Genomic DNA, 17,304 nt, shown 5'->3' on the forward strand with positions numbered 1-17,304 from the left:
GATATTCCCCTTCTTCACTCTCTATATTTAATAGCTGGTCAAGGCCTATCAACTCTGCCAACCAAATGTCTCTAAAATCTTACCCTTATTTTTTATTCTTGGCATCACTGTCCTGATTTGGACACTCAGCATTTCTAACCTGAACAATTCTAAAACTCTTGGACTAGTCACCTGACTCCCTTTCTTCTCTAACCTGCTTGTCTATAAGCTCCACAACATAGGAGTATGACATATCTTATTCCTTTTGTCCATTTTCTCAAAACCCAGCACAGTGCATGGCACAGAATATGCATTCAAAAAACACTTGATAATGCTGGCTGGCTCCAAATTCATCCATCATCCAGACACAATGAAGCTATGCTCTAAGAAAAACCTCAATCTCATGAGTACTGAAGGAAATCCTTTGCATACTGACTCATCACAACCTTATTCTCAGAGAAGTGCAGTCCCAAAATTCCTCTGTTTCTCCCCCTGGAATCCATTGTAGTATATCAATATGGAACCACTGGGTCCAGATAAGTAGTCAGTAAGTAAAAAGTTTATTCAACATAGGCTGAAAATCATAAGACATGTTAAATAACAATAAGTAAATAGTAAGTAGAGCATGTATATGTTAAACATAGGAAGAAAGGGATGGAAGGACCAAGAGATAACTAATTTTCAGTATGCATTAAATATACATGAGGCACCTGGGCTATAAATATTCATGATATACTCATCTACAAAAGGTAGTAAATATTCATGAGTCCTCAATATTCATGGGGCCTTAATTTGGCCAACCATTCATTGGTGACACCTATTCTGGCCCCATTTGTCCTTTGCCCAAAAAACACAAACAAAACCCATGACTATTCAGCAGGCTTACTGGTGAGCTATAGCTATGACTAGGCCCAACCATCCCTGCATCTCTCTAATAGAGTGTGTACCATTAGCCCAAGGACCCTTCTGTCTGTGGTCCTTAAACTTCAACTCTGGTTTCCAAACAACACTATTCGCAGGAATGGCTAATGCAGCAGAAAAAGAGAGGCAGGACTATTCCCTACCCCAGGATTCAGGTACAATAGTCCTTCCACCCACTTCTACCCTGTCCTAAGTGAGTGAACCTACGCCATCTCCTTCCCATTGCTTCTTGCTATGTATTTTAAAATGTTTTAATGCATTGTGTGATTCATACATTTTTAATCTGGTCCATGAGACTTCTGTTCTGTGGTCTTTGGGAAAGCCTCCATGCATGCATCTTGGAGGCCACCACTGCTCCAAGGTAATATCCCAAATGACACTGTGGCTGCTTCATAGAAAACAGATTGTAGGAAGAGCAAAAATGTAAGCAGAGAGACCTATTAGGCGGCTATTCCATTCCTCTAAGTCAAGAAATGAGGGTAGCTTGGGTTAGGATGGTAGAAAAGGAGGGAGACATGGACAGATTCAGGATATGTTTTGCTAGGAGAATGAAGAACAAGGGCCATGGGAATGAACAAATAAAGGAAGTAAAAGAAGTAGAGACTATAGTCAAAGAAGGCAATTTCAGAGCCTAAAATACTGGAGATAGCAATACTCCAAAAGACAAAGAGACAACAATGTACCAAAGAATCACAGCTTGTCAGAGATCAAAGGGGCCTTGGAAGGTCATCTACACCAAACACCAAACACACACACAACTCCCTTCCTACACTTCTACTAATCTGTCTGTGAAAAATGACCCCTGATCTGCCCCCAGGGTCATCCATCTATATCAATGACCAAACAAACATATGATTCCCCTCTCCTTCACCTCTCCACCCAACCCTGACCATGCTCATACACAGCCATCCACTACAACTTCCGGTGGCTCTTTTCCAGAAAATTATTCCTCTTTCTGACCTAAATTCTGACCTCCTTGGTCCTGCCCTTGAGGATACAGAAAACTAGGTCACTCCTTCTCCACATGACATATCTTTGGATTCCTGAAGACATTTATCAGGCATACCCAAGTTTTCCATTTATAGACAAATATCTCTTTTCATTATTTTGCCTTATACATGACATACATACATAACACAAACAGAAGAAATCAGTCACCTCCCTTGACCTCTCCCTGCTTCTAATAATACAACCTAGGATTAGCCTCTCTGGTGGCCACATCACAGAGTTAACACTTGTCTGGCTAAGTGGAATATAGATAAAGATGACTGGCATATGTGAGGTGAAGGAACAATGACCCTCTGTTGAAGTACCATCAAATTCTGTAGTTAACAGGTATGAGGATGAGGTGAGGGTGGTTGAAGCAAACGGCAGTGAACTCAAGAAAGAAAAGAGAACACCAATCTGGAATTGGCAGTAGAACAGTCTTCTCTCTTTCCCTGAGGGTGTTGCGAAGGAAGTGATGTGGTTATAGCAAAAAAAAAAAAATAGTTTGAAGAAAAACGTCAGAAATGGGAGAGTTTGCTCATACTACAGTAGCACCTGAAAGAATACAAGTATGTAATAGAAGAATGAAAGAAATGGCCAATATTGAGGGAGGTACAAAGGGGGGTAGAATGCTGATAAGTCACTATTAATCACTATAAACTAAGAGCATATTTATGTTCACTACTGCCAATAAGTAAGATACCTAAGCAGTAGCATGAGGTCTTTTTAAAAAGCTAGAGTGTCTATGGCCATGCCACCCTGAAAAAGCCTGATCCCATCTGATCTTGGAAGCTAAGCAGGGTTGGGCCTGGTTAGTACTTGGATGGGAGACCACCTAGGAAGACCAAGTACTGTAGGTGTAAAAAATAAAAAATAAGGGATTGTAAGCTGACAAGGCCCTTGCAATCTGTTAGGTCAACCAAGGGTTGCCTCACCTAAAAAATTTTTTAATTAATTAATTAATTAATTAATTAAAAAGCTAGAGCAAGACAGGATCTAAAGGCAAAAATTTAAAGTGGAAGAACAGTAACTCTACTTTAAATAGATACCTTGACGCAGTCCACTATTTTTCACCACTGGTTCAGTTACTTGAATTGTGTCATCTTCAAGGTAGAAGAAGATTTTATAGAATCTTATTCTATACTTTTCTTGACTTTTATCAGGTACTTCATCTTCTACATAAGCATCAAAAGACAATACCTGTTGGAATCATAATTGGAAACTAAGAAATGATTTAAAAAATAAGCAAACTTAAAATCAATAAAGCCTATATGCTTTTTGTTACTGTAAAAAAAAGTTGAGATTTTTGCAAGCCATTCTACACATCAGCTATAAGAATGGGTACACAATTTAGCTTTCGGTATATAAAGATTTTATATTTTCATTACCATCTTATTAGAATGAAGAAATGATATTCAAGCAATAAATCCTCATTCAGCTCTACCATAAACTACACTAGCATCTGCCTTTGGAATTTCGCAGTGAGATATATGTTTGTGTCACAAACAAAATAATATTCTTTCTCACAAGGAGAATGTAAGTTTTGTCACATTTACCCATTAAAAATAACACCAAGCTACCCTGGTTCTAGAAAAAAAATTTATTGATTTCTGGTTCTGCTGATTGCTTGCTTATACCAATTAATACAGGCAGATCTGAAATTCTTCCAGTGCTCCAGAGATCCCCACCTTATATTTCTTCAAGAACCTCAAAGAGCTTAGCTCAATGCCAGACCCAGTCTCACATTGTGTTTGTGTTGGGGTGGGGAAGGCTGGGGGAGGTGAGGGGGTGCTCAGATAAGAGAGGTAGATTCTAAAGTAGTTATAGTAAAAATCAGATAGTCAAAAATACTCTTGAAAATTCCTTAACCACTTTGTAAAATTGTACCTCACTGTGAATACAACACAGCCCATTTTCTCCCATGTTGAAACAGAGGCCTGACTCCCTCTTCAGTTGAAGATCAGCTGAAACAAGTTCCTTTGGTTTAGGTGCCATATTGTATAAAAAAATGTATCTTTAAACAACGGAATTACTCTCAACATGGCAACATGCTCACACACTGAGAATGACATCATAATTGAGAAAAACTAAGGGAACAGTAGATTTAGGTTGCCATTTCAAGCTTGACTGGGGCACAGGCTTCCCAAGAGCCCCATTTTAATATTCCCTTTGTTCTCATTTTTTAAAATCATAATTAAAGTTACAAAATTTAATTGTGCATAGACATAAGACTAGGGTCATTCAACATGGACAGTATGATATATATGAGTGAGTTTGTTAAATACGATCTACCCTCTAAGTGTGGTCGCTTACCCAAATTAAGAATATATGCTCTGGTAGTGTTTAGCAAATTTCTATTGGAAGCCCATGCCTCAGAAAGGGCTGACAAAATGCCCTTTCTGAAGTTTATCTCTGATCAATGCAAGAAGCCTTGTTAATTACCATAAAGGATTGTAGAAAAAAGTTTTAGTTAGTAAAATGATTGTATTCGAAATGAATGGATCAGTTGTAAATACTGACCAGTCACTGTCTTTACTGGATTAGATTCTAAGAATCTAGTAAGCGCAGGGGTCTATCCCCTCTAAAATGGTACCTTTGGCTTCATTCTGAAATGGTCCTATGTTCAGCTGCTCTCTCTGGGAATTCGTCTAGTCTGATTTCAGTTACAAATTAGCTAAATCCACGACCAAAACGTTGCCACATTTGTGTTGACTGAACATTTCTGGTAAGATGCTGTTAGATGGATACAGGGTTTCCTTCTGGAGTGATGAAAATGTCTAGGGAACTGGATTGAGGCGATGGTTGTACGACATTATGAATATACCGGATGCCACTAAATTGCACACTTTAAAATGGCTAATGATTAATTTACATTATGTAAATTTTACCTCAGTTTTAAAAAAGGTAATTGAACACCAAACTGTGTTGGACACATTAAAATTGTGAATTTTGTTACATGAATTATATCCCAGTAAGAAAACAGAGGGTAAAAAGATGTTGCTGGAACACCTAAAAGGACAACAGAGCTGGGGTTTTATCAAGCTTTCAGTAAAGGTAGTGATGGGGAGCAGAATTTGCCACGCCAGAATGTGCCACTTTGAAATACAGATTATTTCAAGCTGAAGACAATCAGGGCCCAGCAGACTCAAGAAAAACTTTTTATCTCCCCCTTAACTGATTAAAATAATTTAGAATAGGGCCCCATACCAGGAAGAGAGCTATTACTAGAGAAAGCTTTTATATCAGAAAGACTTATCTGCATGGCATGGCAAATATTTGTTTACCAAACATTTGCTCTTCACATCTTCCTGTGAATTGTCCTCCCCCTTTGAAGCCCCAGAAACCTACCCCTTTCTGCTACCCCTTTAGCTCAGGATGATAAGCCTCAATTACCTGACTGCCACAGAGTCTAATATTTTTATGGGGCTCCCATATGTACAAAATTTGTTTCTCTCATGTTAATCTGTCTTATGTCAATTTAATTATTAGACCAGCCAAAGAACCTAAAAAGGAATAAGAGGAAAGTTTTCCACCCCTACAATAGTATTCAACCTGAAACTTCTTTTCTTTGTAATCAGGTAGGAAAGTGTAGAGAGATCATTCAGAGCTCTCATCTGTCCCTACGTATTGAATGTTACTAATGTATATTCGTAAATGACCAAACTGGCATAGATCAATTGATAACACTGTATGTATGTAACCATTAAATATTTATCAATCCAGTGATGAATTAAAAGAGAATAAAGGATGCTAAATGAAAATAAAAAGTGAAAAAAGACATTATTTGAAGCTGGACTTCAATATTTCTAGAAGAGGTATATACTGATATTTCATGTTCTGGTTTCTTGAGAATACAGCGCTACAGAACTCCATCATGAAAGTGAATGGGAGTAGAATTTGTCACCCCAAAATATGCCTATTTGGCATAAGAATTATTTTAGACTAGTTATTTTTAAGAAACTGCAGACACAGGAGAAGCTCTGAAAATTGAGTAAGTTACCTTTTGGCAAGAGACATTTACATTCATAAGGGAAATCTACATTTGGAAGGATAACCTCCTCTCTGTACCAGGAAGAGAAAGATGGCTCTAAATCTCTAGAAACTCTTATCAATAGAGAAGGCAAGGACTTAAATCTGTATTAACAACTATAACCCTTTTTACTGTTCCCTTCCTAATAATCTCCCATAACTAGCTTTCCCCTGCCTACCACATCTTATGTCTTTAGTTATGATATTTAAAGTGGTGGTTTGCACCAATCCAGGGAATTATTCAGTTTTCCCGGGTCTCTCCCATGTATACAGGAGGAATACATGTTATTTATTAAACTTTTGTTTGTTTTTCCTATTAATCTGTTTTTTACTACATGGATATCTCAACCAAGAATCTAGAAAGGCAGAAGGAAAATCACCTCCCCCGAAGACAAAAGGTAGAGAGAAAATCGTAGTGGTAGAAGTGGAAAGATAGAAAAGGATGAGGGAGAGGGACTGTAAAATGTAGCAAAGTAGAATGCAAGGCAAGAGACACCAAACAAATTAAAAGTGATCTCACAAAGATAAAAGACCCAATTGCAATGGCACATGATATACCAGAGAATCCAGCTCTGATCTGAAATAAAAATTGCTAGAAAAGAAAATTTATAGAAACATAATTATGATACAAGTTTTCATTATAATTTATGTCAAGCAGAGACTAGATAAAATAAGATCCTAAAGGATATAATTACTGTAATTTTCTTAAAAATGGAATGTAAATGTCATTTGGCAGGGCATGTGATCTTTAGTCCCCTCACAGACCTCTGTAAGCCCTACTGCATTATATTAGGTTACCTTGAGGCATTTGGATTTGATGATAGCCTAGAGGGCATAAAATCTGAAATGAATTAGCTTTGAGTAATAGATACATGATATTTCCTCATTATAAAGGAAAATTTTTTAATGTTACTATTTCTGAAATCAGAATGTTCTTACAATTAATGCCAAAAGAAACTCAAAGCAGTCAGGAGTGGGTTTTAACAGGCACATACTTTAACTCGATGCAAGGTGTAAATTTAGCCTTGTGGGGAAAGAGTAAATTTTATTTTCATGTCAATTGAGTTATTGGCTTTGTACTGCATATCCCAAATAGCTGGGTTTTTAACATCGATTTACATTCTTAATTTTCATTTAAAATGTTTCAAAATGACTACTGTCTGATGAAGCACTGACACAAAAAATAGTTATGTGAAGATTGTCCATCGTAAGCTAGGCAATGCAAAAGCCTAATCTCTCAGAATAAATCACAGACTCTATAGAGATGATAAGGCTGGTGTGACCAATGCAAAAAGAATCAGGAACCAAACATCTAAGAGTCAAAAACTTACAGCTGAATTTCTAGAGAAGATGTTAGGAAAGATAAAACACCAGTAATGTTCGATAAGGCTCAACATTTTATGACAAGATCAGCATTACAAATCTAAGTTAAAAATATTTAGGTTGTATTTGATACAAACGGCTCAGACTTAAATTATGAGGCACTAAAGAAGAAGAAGGTATATAACAGTAAGGATAAATACATGCTTTTATAAATTAGTAAATAATAAAAATTTATATACATTTAATGTATTGTTAATTCTTCCTGAAAAGCTATTATTAAATCAATGGTTTCTCTTATAATTATAGAGTCTTAGAATTAAGGAATAAGCCACAATAAATTTTGTATTGCATATAGAGGATTGCTCCTTTATACATGCCAATGGTATATTTATAGAAATTTATCATATGTAATGGGGAGCAGAATATGAAACCCCAAAATATGCTTCTTTGGCATAAGAACTATCTTGAGCTGATAATTTTTATAAAACAGAAGATAAAGAAGAAGCTTTGAAATTCAACTAAAAGTTGCCCTCTTGTAAGAGACATTTATATTTATAAGGGAAATCTCCATTTGTAAGGGTGTCTCCCTCTCTGTACCAGGAAAAGTAGGATGACCGAAGATCTAGAAACTTGTCAATGGAGAATGCATGGACCTAAATCTGCCTAATAACTATATTATGCAGATATTTGGGATATGCAGTGCAAAGCCAATAACTCGAGTTTACTGTGCTTTGCCCGATAGCCTCCCGTAGCTGGTCTCTCAGAAGCCCCAATCCCACATCTTCTTTTGTCCTTAGCTAAAAATGGTATTTAAGGTCATGGCTTGGGCCATTTCTGGGAGTTATTCAGTTTTCTTGGGTATTTCCAAGGTATAAAGGAGGTGTACATTGTTATTAAACTTCTGTTTTTCTTCTGTAATCTGCCCTTTATTACAGGGGGCAACCAAGCCAAGAACCTAAAATGATAAAGGGAAAAATATTTTTCTTCTCCTACATAGGCTAACTTAAAAAATCTTAATTTAAAGTAGAGAAATTATTCAAATTACAGTCATTGATCAGAAAGTAGTACAACTAGAAATGTGTCATGTAACTATAAACAAAAACTGTCACTTCTAATAAACGTGAATCCCAAGATGAAATATATCTATCAAAATGGACTTTTCTTGCTAACTGGTCCCAAATTCATAACCAGAGTTTAGCAGCCATTTCTGAAAAAAGCTTCTCAAGTACTCTGCATTTCAGGAAAAGCCACAGAGTGAGCTTTCAACCCCCTGTACTATGTTCCTGCCTGTTTATACCCTCTAAGTCAACCACTGCAAGGAAGTTCTTTGGTTTCATCTTTTAGCCAATAGACTGAGACCTGCCCTGTCCAATCAGAACTGCATAAAAGAGAGCAAATTGGGAGCTTGGGCAGGAACTTTCTCTGTAAAAGACAGCCTCCCTTTGCCTCTGTGGATCACAATATGTGTCTCCCAGGCTGCAGCTCTTTCTGCTCAAATAAAGGGTTTTTTAAAATTCTTTATTACAGTCTAAAATTAATTTTGGGTTACATAATTATTGTGCTGACAATAAATTTAAAATACGAAAATAAGTATAGAAACTAATAAAATTTAAAGATGTACAAGCCTATAAGACACAAGTAAATCTACAACTTAGGGTAAATTATTGGATTTAGACTATTAAATAAGAGATTTAGAGTTAAAGAGAATTAACTTAGTTAAATGAGCTAGCTCAGCAATTCTCAGCCCGGACTTCAAATTGGGAACTTAAAAAGACCAGAGCCGAACCTAAATCAATTATATCAGAATCTTGAAGTGGGTAAAAGTGGCATTAGTATTTTTTAAAAGCTTCCCAAGTAATTTTGAAATGCAGTCAGAGTTTTGAACTGAATAAAAATTTTCAAAAAGGGTAAAAGCACAAACAGATGAATTTGAAAGGAGAAAAACTAAAATAAATAAATCTAAAACTTTTTAATAAATAAAATAGATAAGATTCTAGCTATGATCAAAAAAGAATATAAATAAAATCAGAAATAAAACAGTGTATGAGAGATATAATAAATTATAAATTATAATAATTTACATAAAAATTATTATGATAAATTATTTAAACTTCAATAAAAATAAAATTTAAAAGAAATTTAAAAAGTTATTTTCTGTAAGAATTGTGAACTATCAAAACACAATGCATAAATAACCAAGTAAGATATGAAAAAAGATACCAAAAAAATTGCCCCAACAAAGACTAACAACAATGACTAATGGATTCTCTCAAACCATCAAGGAAAAGAAAATTACCATGCTATATAACTCTCCCAGAATACCAAAAATAATGGAAAGCTACAAAGGTGAATTCCAATGCCTGATAAACATACCATAAAAAAGTAAACCATAGAGCAATAATTCTCACCCTAGATGCACATTACAACCACCTGTAGAGCTTTTTAAACTCTTAATACTTGGGACATGGACACACACACACACACACAGCATACACGCATACATACGCATACAATGAAATCAGAATCTCTCAGAGCGGGCCTAAGCATCTATGATTTTTAAGGCCCCCCCAGATGATTACAATGTACAAGCCAAGATTGAGAACTACTGCTTTAGAGCAATTGCACTACTTAGGATTTACAGATCAAATATCACAACTAAAACACAAGCAAACAGAATTCAATAGTCAGTAACAGATATAAGCTACCAACATACACAAAAAGCAGAATTTTCCTCACAGATGCAAAGATGTTTCCAAATTAAGAAATAAAGGCAAACATGTAATAATTCATATTACTTCCTACCACATAAATTTTTAAATGTGAGTAAATCCTTAACAAGATTAAAAAGTATCTGCTTTAAAATTAAAACCACAATGAGATATTACCTCGCACCTGTCAGAATGGCTATCATTAATAAATCAAAAAACAAGTGTTGGCGAGGATGTGGAGAAAAGGGAACCCTCATACATTGTTGATGTGATGGCAAATTGGTACCGCCACTATGGAAAACAGTATGGAGATTTCTCAAAAAATTAAAAATGGATATACCTTATGACCCAGCAATTGCACTTACGGGTATTTATCCAAAGAAAACCAAAACAATAATTCACAAAGATCTATGCACCCCAATATTCATGGCAGCACAATTTACAATAGCCAAGATATAGAAGCAACCTAAATGCCCATCAAGAGACAATTGGATAAAGAAATTATGGTTCATATATACAATGGAATATTACTCAACCATTAAAAAAAATGAAATCCTACCATTTGCAGTGACATGAATGGACCTAGAGGTTATTATGCTGAGTGAATAAGTCAGACAGAGAAAAATAAACACAATATTATTTCACTTATCTGTGGAATCTATGGAACAAAAAGAATAAACTAATCAAAAATAGACTCACAAATATAGATGACAATCTGGTGATGGCCAAAGGGGAGAGGAGTTGGGGAGCTTGGGAGAATGGGGTGAAGGGTTAAAGAAGTACAAATTAGAGTTAATAGATGATCCCAGGGTTGGGGAGCACGGCATAGGGAATGCAGTAAACATTAATATGATGGCTAAGTGGAGGGCCAAGGGAGGGAGGCAGCAATTGGGGGAATCATTTTATGAACAATACAGATGTCTAACCAATGTACTGTATACTTGAAACTAATTTAAATGAATAAATTTATGTTTTAAAAAAGCATCTGCTTTAAAACGACAGCCTAAATATCCAGCATTATACTTAATTAAACTATGTGTCTACTATAACCAGAAACATAACAAAAATGTCCATGCCAACATCATTTATTTAATACTGTTTCTAAGGACAATGTTTTTCTAGACAATGTAAGAAGGTACGAAGTAAAAATATTAGAAAGAGACAAAAGTATCATTATAGGCAGACAAAATAATGGCATAGTCAAAGACTGAAAAACTAAGAATAAATAAAATATTTCAGCGCTACCACAACTAAATCAAAATATTCTTATGTACTATCAATAACCAGCTGAAAATACAGTGAGAGGAAAAACTATGTTCACAGTATAATTAAAAAATAACTTAATACTTAAAATTAGTTTTAATTAAAACTCTGTGACCCTGATAAAACTCTAAAAATATTTACTAGAAAATATAGAATAACTTGACTATGAGGATAAGTGAAGTATATTCTGGATAAGCAGAATAAATATCCACATTTCAAGTGGATATTTCATCGGCATGTTAGCGGTACTAAAAACAATAATTCTAAGTCGACCTGATAAAATAAACATGCCAGCCTATTAAATATAACTATGAAAATTATGGGTAATGTAGGAGACCTAACTCTCCCAGATTTTATAGCTTACTATAATGGTTCAATTGTTAAATAGTGCTACACCAGCAGAGGCTGACTTTGGCCTGCATGAAGTCCCTCCCAAAAGGCCACAAAACCAATACACCTAGAGGCTGGCATCAGACCACAACAGGACACCACCTAACTAGTCCCACAAACAACACACCCAAAAAGTGGTCTCAACAGGTACATGAGCCTCCTGGCCTCCTGGGGCCAATCCCACTATATGGGACCAGCCCCCACACAGCAGCTCAAATCATACCCTGTGGGCATGACCAATCCTCACAACCAGGTGGCCCAAGAGTCAATCCCACTCACTGACATGCCAACAGCAATCAAAGCTCAACTATAACAGGAAGGCACACATAACCCACACAAGCAACATTCCTGGAGCTCCTGGCGTAGGCGATCAGAGAGACTGAACCACTGGGCCACATAGCGCACCTATTACATAGGGCCACCTAGCCAAGACTGAGAATATAACAAGTCTACCTAATACATTGAAATGAACACAGAAACACAACTAAAATGAGAAAAAGAAGAAACATGATACAAATGAAACAACAGAATAAAACTCCAGAAAAAAAAAACTAAATGAAATAGAGGCAAGCAACCTACCAGATAGAGTTCAAAACACTGGTTATAAGGATGCTAAATGAATTTAGGAGATGAGCTCAGTGAGAACTGAAACATAGAGATAGTAAGCATAAAAAAAGATGCAGAGAACATAAAAATGAATACTATGATAACTGAAATGAAGACTATACCAAAAGGAACCAACAGATGTGATGAAGCGGAAGATCAAATCAGTGATTTAGAAGACCAGGTAGCAGAAAACACCCAATCAGAACAGCAAAAAGAAAAAAGAATCAAAAAAAATAAGGAAAGTCTAAGAGACCTCTGGGACAAACATCAAGCACACTAACATTTGCATCATAGGGGTACCAAGAAGAGAAGAGAGCAAGGTATTGAGAACCTATTTGAAGAAATAATGACAGAAAACTTCCCTAACCTGATGAAGGAAATAGACATACAAGTCCAGAAGTGCAGAGTCCCAAACAAAAGGAACTCAAATGGACCCAAACCAAGCAAGACACATCATAATTAAAATTCTAAAGGTTAAAGACAAAGAGAGAATCCCAAAAGCAACAAGAGAAAGGCAGGTAGTTACTTTTAAGGGTACTCCCATAAAAATGTCAGCTAATTTCTCATCAGAAACATTGCTCACCAGAAGGGATTAGCATGAAATATTCACAGTGATGAAAAGTCTGAACCTACAATAAAGACTACTCTAGTAAGCTATCAATTAAAATAGAAGGTGAGATCAAGAGCTTCCAGAGAAGAGCTGAAAAACTTCATCATGAACAAGCCAATATTATAAGAAATGTTAAAGAGAATTCTTTAAAATGACAGGGAAAACAAAAATAAATAAACATGACTAATAACATGGCAATAAATATGGACCTATCAATAATCATGTTAACTATAAATGGATTAAATGCCCCAAACAAAAGACATAGCTGAATGGATTTAAAAAAAAGATCCATACATATGCTGTCTACAAGAAACCCACTTCAGAACAAATGACACACAAAGACTAAAAGTAAAGGAATGGAAAGATATTTCATGTAAATGGAAATGAAAAAAATAAGTTGGAGTAGCAATACTTATATAAAACAAAAAAGGCTTTAAAATAAAGGCAATAATAAGGGGCAAAGAAGGGCATTACATAATGATAGAGAGATTAATACAAAAAGACAACATAACCCTAGTAAACATATATACACCCAACATAGGGGCACCTACATGTATAAAGCAAATATTGACCAACAGAAAGGGAGAGATTGATATTAAGACACCCACAGTAGGAGACTTTAACATCCCATTGACCCCAATGGACAGATGTTCCAGACAGAAAATCAACAAGGAAATAGCATCCTTAAATGGCACACCAGACCAGAGAGATTTCATGAAACTTTCAGAGTGTTTTACGCCAAAGCAGCAAAATAGACAGCGAACATGGAACATTTTCCAAGACAGACCACATGTTAGGCCACAAAATAAGTTTCACTGAATTTAAGAAGACTGAAATCATATCAAGCATCTTCTCCAACCACAATGGTATGAAATTAGAAATCAATTATAAGAAAAAAACTGAAAAATATACAAAGGCTAAATAACATGCTACTAAACAGTGAATGGGTTAGCAATGAAAATCTCAAATAAACAATCTAATCTTAACACTTAAAAGAACTAGAAAAAGAACAGCAAACAAAACCCAAAGTGAATAAAAGAAAGGAAATAATAATGATCAGAGAAGAAGTAAATGAAACATAATCTATAAAAAACAACACACAAAAAAAATCAATGAAACCAAGAGCTGGTTCTTCAAAAGGATAAATAAAATCGATAAACTTTTAGTCTCATCAAGAAAAAAGGAGATAGGCACCAAATAAATAAAATCAGAAATCAGAGAGACATAACAACAAATTCCATAGGAATACAAAAGATTATAAGAAAGTACAAATAGCAAGTATGCGCCGATGAATTGGACAATCTGGAAGAAATGGTTACAGTCCCAGAAATATACACTCTCCCAAGACTGAGTCAAGAAGAAATAGAAACTCTGAACTGACCAATTACCACCAATGAAATTGAATCAATAATCAAAAACCTCCAAAAAAACAACAATCCTAGACCGGATGGCTTCACAGGTAAATTTTACTAAACATTCAAATAAGAATTAACATTTTTCTTCTCAAGCTATTTCAAAAAATTCAAGAGGAGAGAAGGCTCCCAAGTTCATTTTAAGAAGCCACCATCACCCCAATTCCAAAACTAGACAGACATTACCAAAAAAAAAAAAAATAGGTCAATATCCCTGATGAACATAGATGCAAAAATTGTCAACAAAATATTAGCAAACCCAATCCAGCAATACATTAAAAGAATCACCATACACTATGATCAAGTGGGTTTTATTCCTGGGATACAAGATTGGTTCAATATCCACAAATCAATTAATGTGATACACCACATTAACAAATTAAAAGACAAAAGTCATATGATCATATCAATAGATGCAGAAAAAGCATTTCACAAAATTCAGCATCCATTTATGTTAAAAACTCTCAGCAAAGTGGGAACTGAGGGGACATACCCCAAGAAAATAAAGGCCATATACGACGAGCCTACAGCTAACATCATACTCAAAGGAGAAAAGATAAAAGCATTTTCTTTAAGATCATCAAGACAAGAATGTTCGCTTTCACTACTTTTATTCACCATAGTAGTGGAAGTCCTAGCCACAGCATTCAGACAAGATAGAGAAATAAAAGGCATCCAAATTGGAAAGGAAGAAGTAAAACTGTCTTTACGTGCAGATAATATGATACTATATAGAGAGAACCCTAAAGATTCCAAAAAAAAACTATTAGAACTAATAAATGAATTCAGTAAAGTAGCAAGACACAAAATTAATATTCAGAAATCAGTGTACTAAGAAAATTATAAGTCACTGAAGAAAGAAATTGAAGATGATACAAATAAATGAAAGCATATACCATGTTCATGGATAGAAAGAATCAACATTGGTAAAATGCCCATACTACCTAAAGCAATCTGTAGATCCAATGCAATCCCTAGTAAAATACCAATGGCATTTTTCAGAGAACTAGAACAAATAATCCTAAAATGTATATAAAATTGTAAAAGATCTCAAATAGCCACAGTAATCTTAAAAAAAGAACAACAAAGTTGGAGGTATCACACTATCTGATATCAAACTATATAACAAGGCTATAGTAACCAAAATAGCATGATATTGGCATCAAATGCATGGATAATGGAACAGAATAGAGAACCCAGAAATAAATCTATTCCTATATATTCATTCAATATATGACAAAGGAGGCAAGAATATACAATGGGGTAAAAACAGTCTATTCAATAAATGGTGTTTGGAAAACTGGACACATGCAAAAATGAAATTGGACCACCTTCTTACACCATATACAAGGACAGACTCAAAATGGATTAAAGACTTACAGTAAGACCAGAAACCATAAAACTCCTAGAAGAAAACATAAGCAGTAAACTCTCTGACATTGCACTTAATAAATTTTTTTCTGATTATCTCCTCAGGCAATGGAAACAAAAGGAAAAATAAACAAGTGAGACTACATCAAAAAAAGTTTTGGCACAGCAAAGGAAATCATCAACAAAACGAAAAGACAACCTGCATAATGGGAGTAGATATTCACCTATGATACATCGTATAAGGGGCTGATATCCAAAATTTATAAAGAACTTATACAACTCAACAACAACAACAACAATAAACAATCCAATTAAAAAATGGACAGAACACCTAAATAGGTATTTCTCCCAAGGGGAAATACAGATGGCTAATTGACTTATGAAAAGATGTTCAAGGTCACTAATCATCAGAGAAATTGTAATTAAAACCACAATATGCTTTCACCTCACACTTATCAGATGTCTATCACTAATAAATCAACAAACACGAAGTGTTGGCAAGGATGTGGAGAAAGGCACTCTATGCACTGTTGGTGGGATTGCGAATTGGTATGGCAACTGTGGAAAACAGTTTGAAGGTTCCTCAAAAAATTCCAACTAGAACTATCTTTTGGCCCAGCAATTCCAATTCTAGGTATTTACCAAAAAAAAACCCCACTAATTCGTAAAGATGCATGCACCCCAATGTTCACTGCAGCGCTATTTACAATAGCCGAGGTATGGAAGCAACCTAAGTGCCCATCAATAGATGACTTGATAAAGAAGTTATGGTACACATATTCAATGGAATATTACTCATCCATTAAAAAAATGAAATCTTACCATTTGCAATGACATGGGTGGACCTAGAGGGTATTATGCTGAGTGACAGAGAAAGAAAAATAGCATATGATTTCACTTATATGCTGAATCTAAGGAACAAACAAAACAAACAAAGAAAACAAAAAGACTCACATATACAGAAAATCAAATGGTGGTTGCCATAGGGGTGAGGGATTGAGGTGCAAGGTGAAAAAAGTGACAAGAAGAGCTTTTTTCAGCTCCTCGCTTTCAAGATAACCCGAAAACTAAGGAACAATGGTCGTTCCAAAAAGGGCCGGAGCCATGTGCAGCCTATTCACTGCACCAACTGTGCCCGATGCATGCCCCAGACAAGGCCATTAAGACGTTTGTCATCTGAAACATAGTAGAGGCCACAGCTGTGAGGGTCATTTCCAAAGCAAGTGTCTTCGATGCTTATGTACTTCCCAAGCTGTATGTAAAACTATATTACCATGTGAGTTGTGCCTTTCACAGCAAGGTAGTCAGGAATCGCTCTCATGAGGCCCAGAGGACCAAACATCCCTACCCCAATTTAGACCTTCAGATGCTGCCCCACGACCCCCACCAAAGCCCATGTGGGGAGCTAACTCTGAAGAACTATTCTCTGGAAAAAATAAAATAGAAATTATATTTTTTAAAAAAGCGAAGGGAAGAAGTACAAGTCAGTAGTCACAGTCATAGAGCTGTAGAGTACAGCACAGGGAATATAGGCAATAACATTGTAATGGCAATGTGTAATGCTAGATAGATACTAGGCTAATCTAAGGGATCATTTCGTAAATTATATAAATGTCTAACCATTGTGCTGTATACCTGAAACCAATTTTTAAAAAAGAAGAAAAGAAAAAAAAATAGTGCTACACCAAGAGACATACTCGTATGT

General features: G+C 35.5%; 1 protein-coding gene and 2 pseudogenes across 1 annotated transcript in view; 2 read left to right on the top strand and 1 right to left on the bottom strand.

The window, feature by feature from the left end:
• The window catches only part of EFHC2 (EF-hand domain containing 2), a 173,235-nt gene that overhangs the window by 107,582 nt on the left and 48,349 nt on the right, over positions 1-17,304 (bottom strand). The window contains exon 3 of the mRNA XM_016166665.2: positions 2,937-3,087. Coding sequence (XP_016022151.2) covers positions 2,937-3,087 — 151 coding nt within the window. The remainder of the gene's footprint in view (positions 1-2,936; positions 3,088-17,304) is intronic.
• Positions 2,629-2,747, top strand: LOC118608064 (annotated as a pseudogene).
• Positions 10,241-17,090, top strand: LOC118607853 (annotated as a pseudogene).

The sequence above is a fragment of the Rousettus aegyptiacus genome, unplaced genomic scaffold, assembly GCF_014176215.1.
Source record: "Rousettus aegyptiacus isolate mRouAeg1 unplaced genomic scaffold, mRouAeg1.p scaffold_m13_p_9, whole genome shotgun sequence".
NCBI lineage: Eukaryota > Metazoa > Chordata > Mammalia > Chiroptera > Pteropodidae > Rousettus > Rousettus aegyptiacus.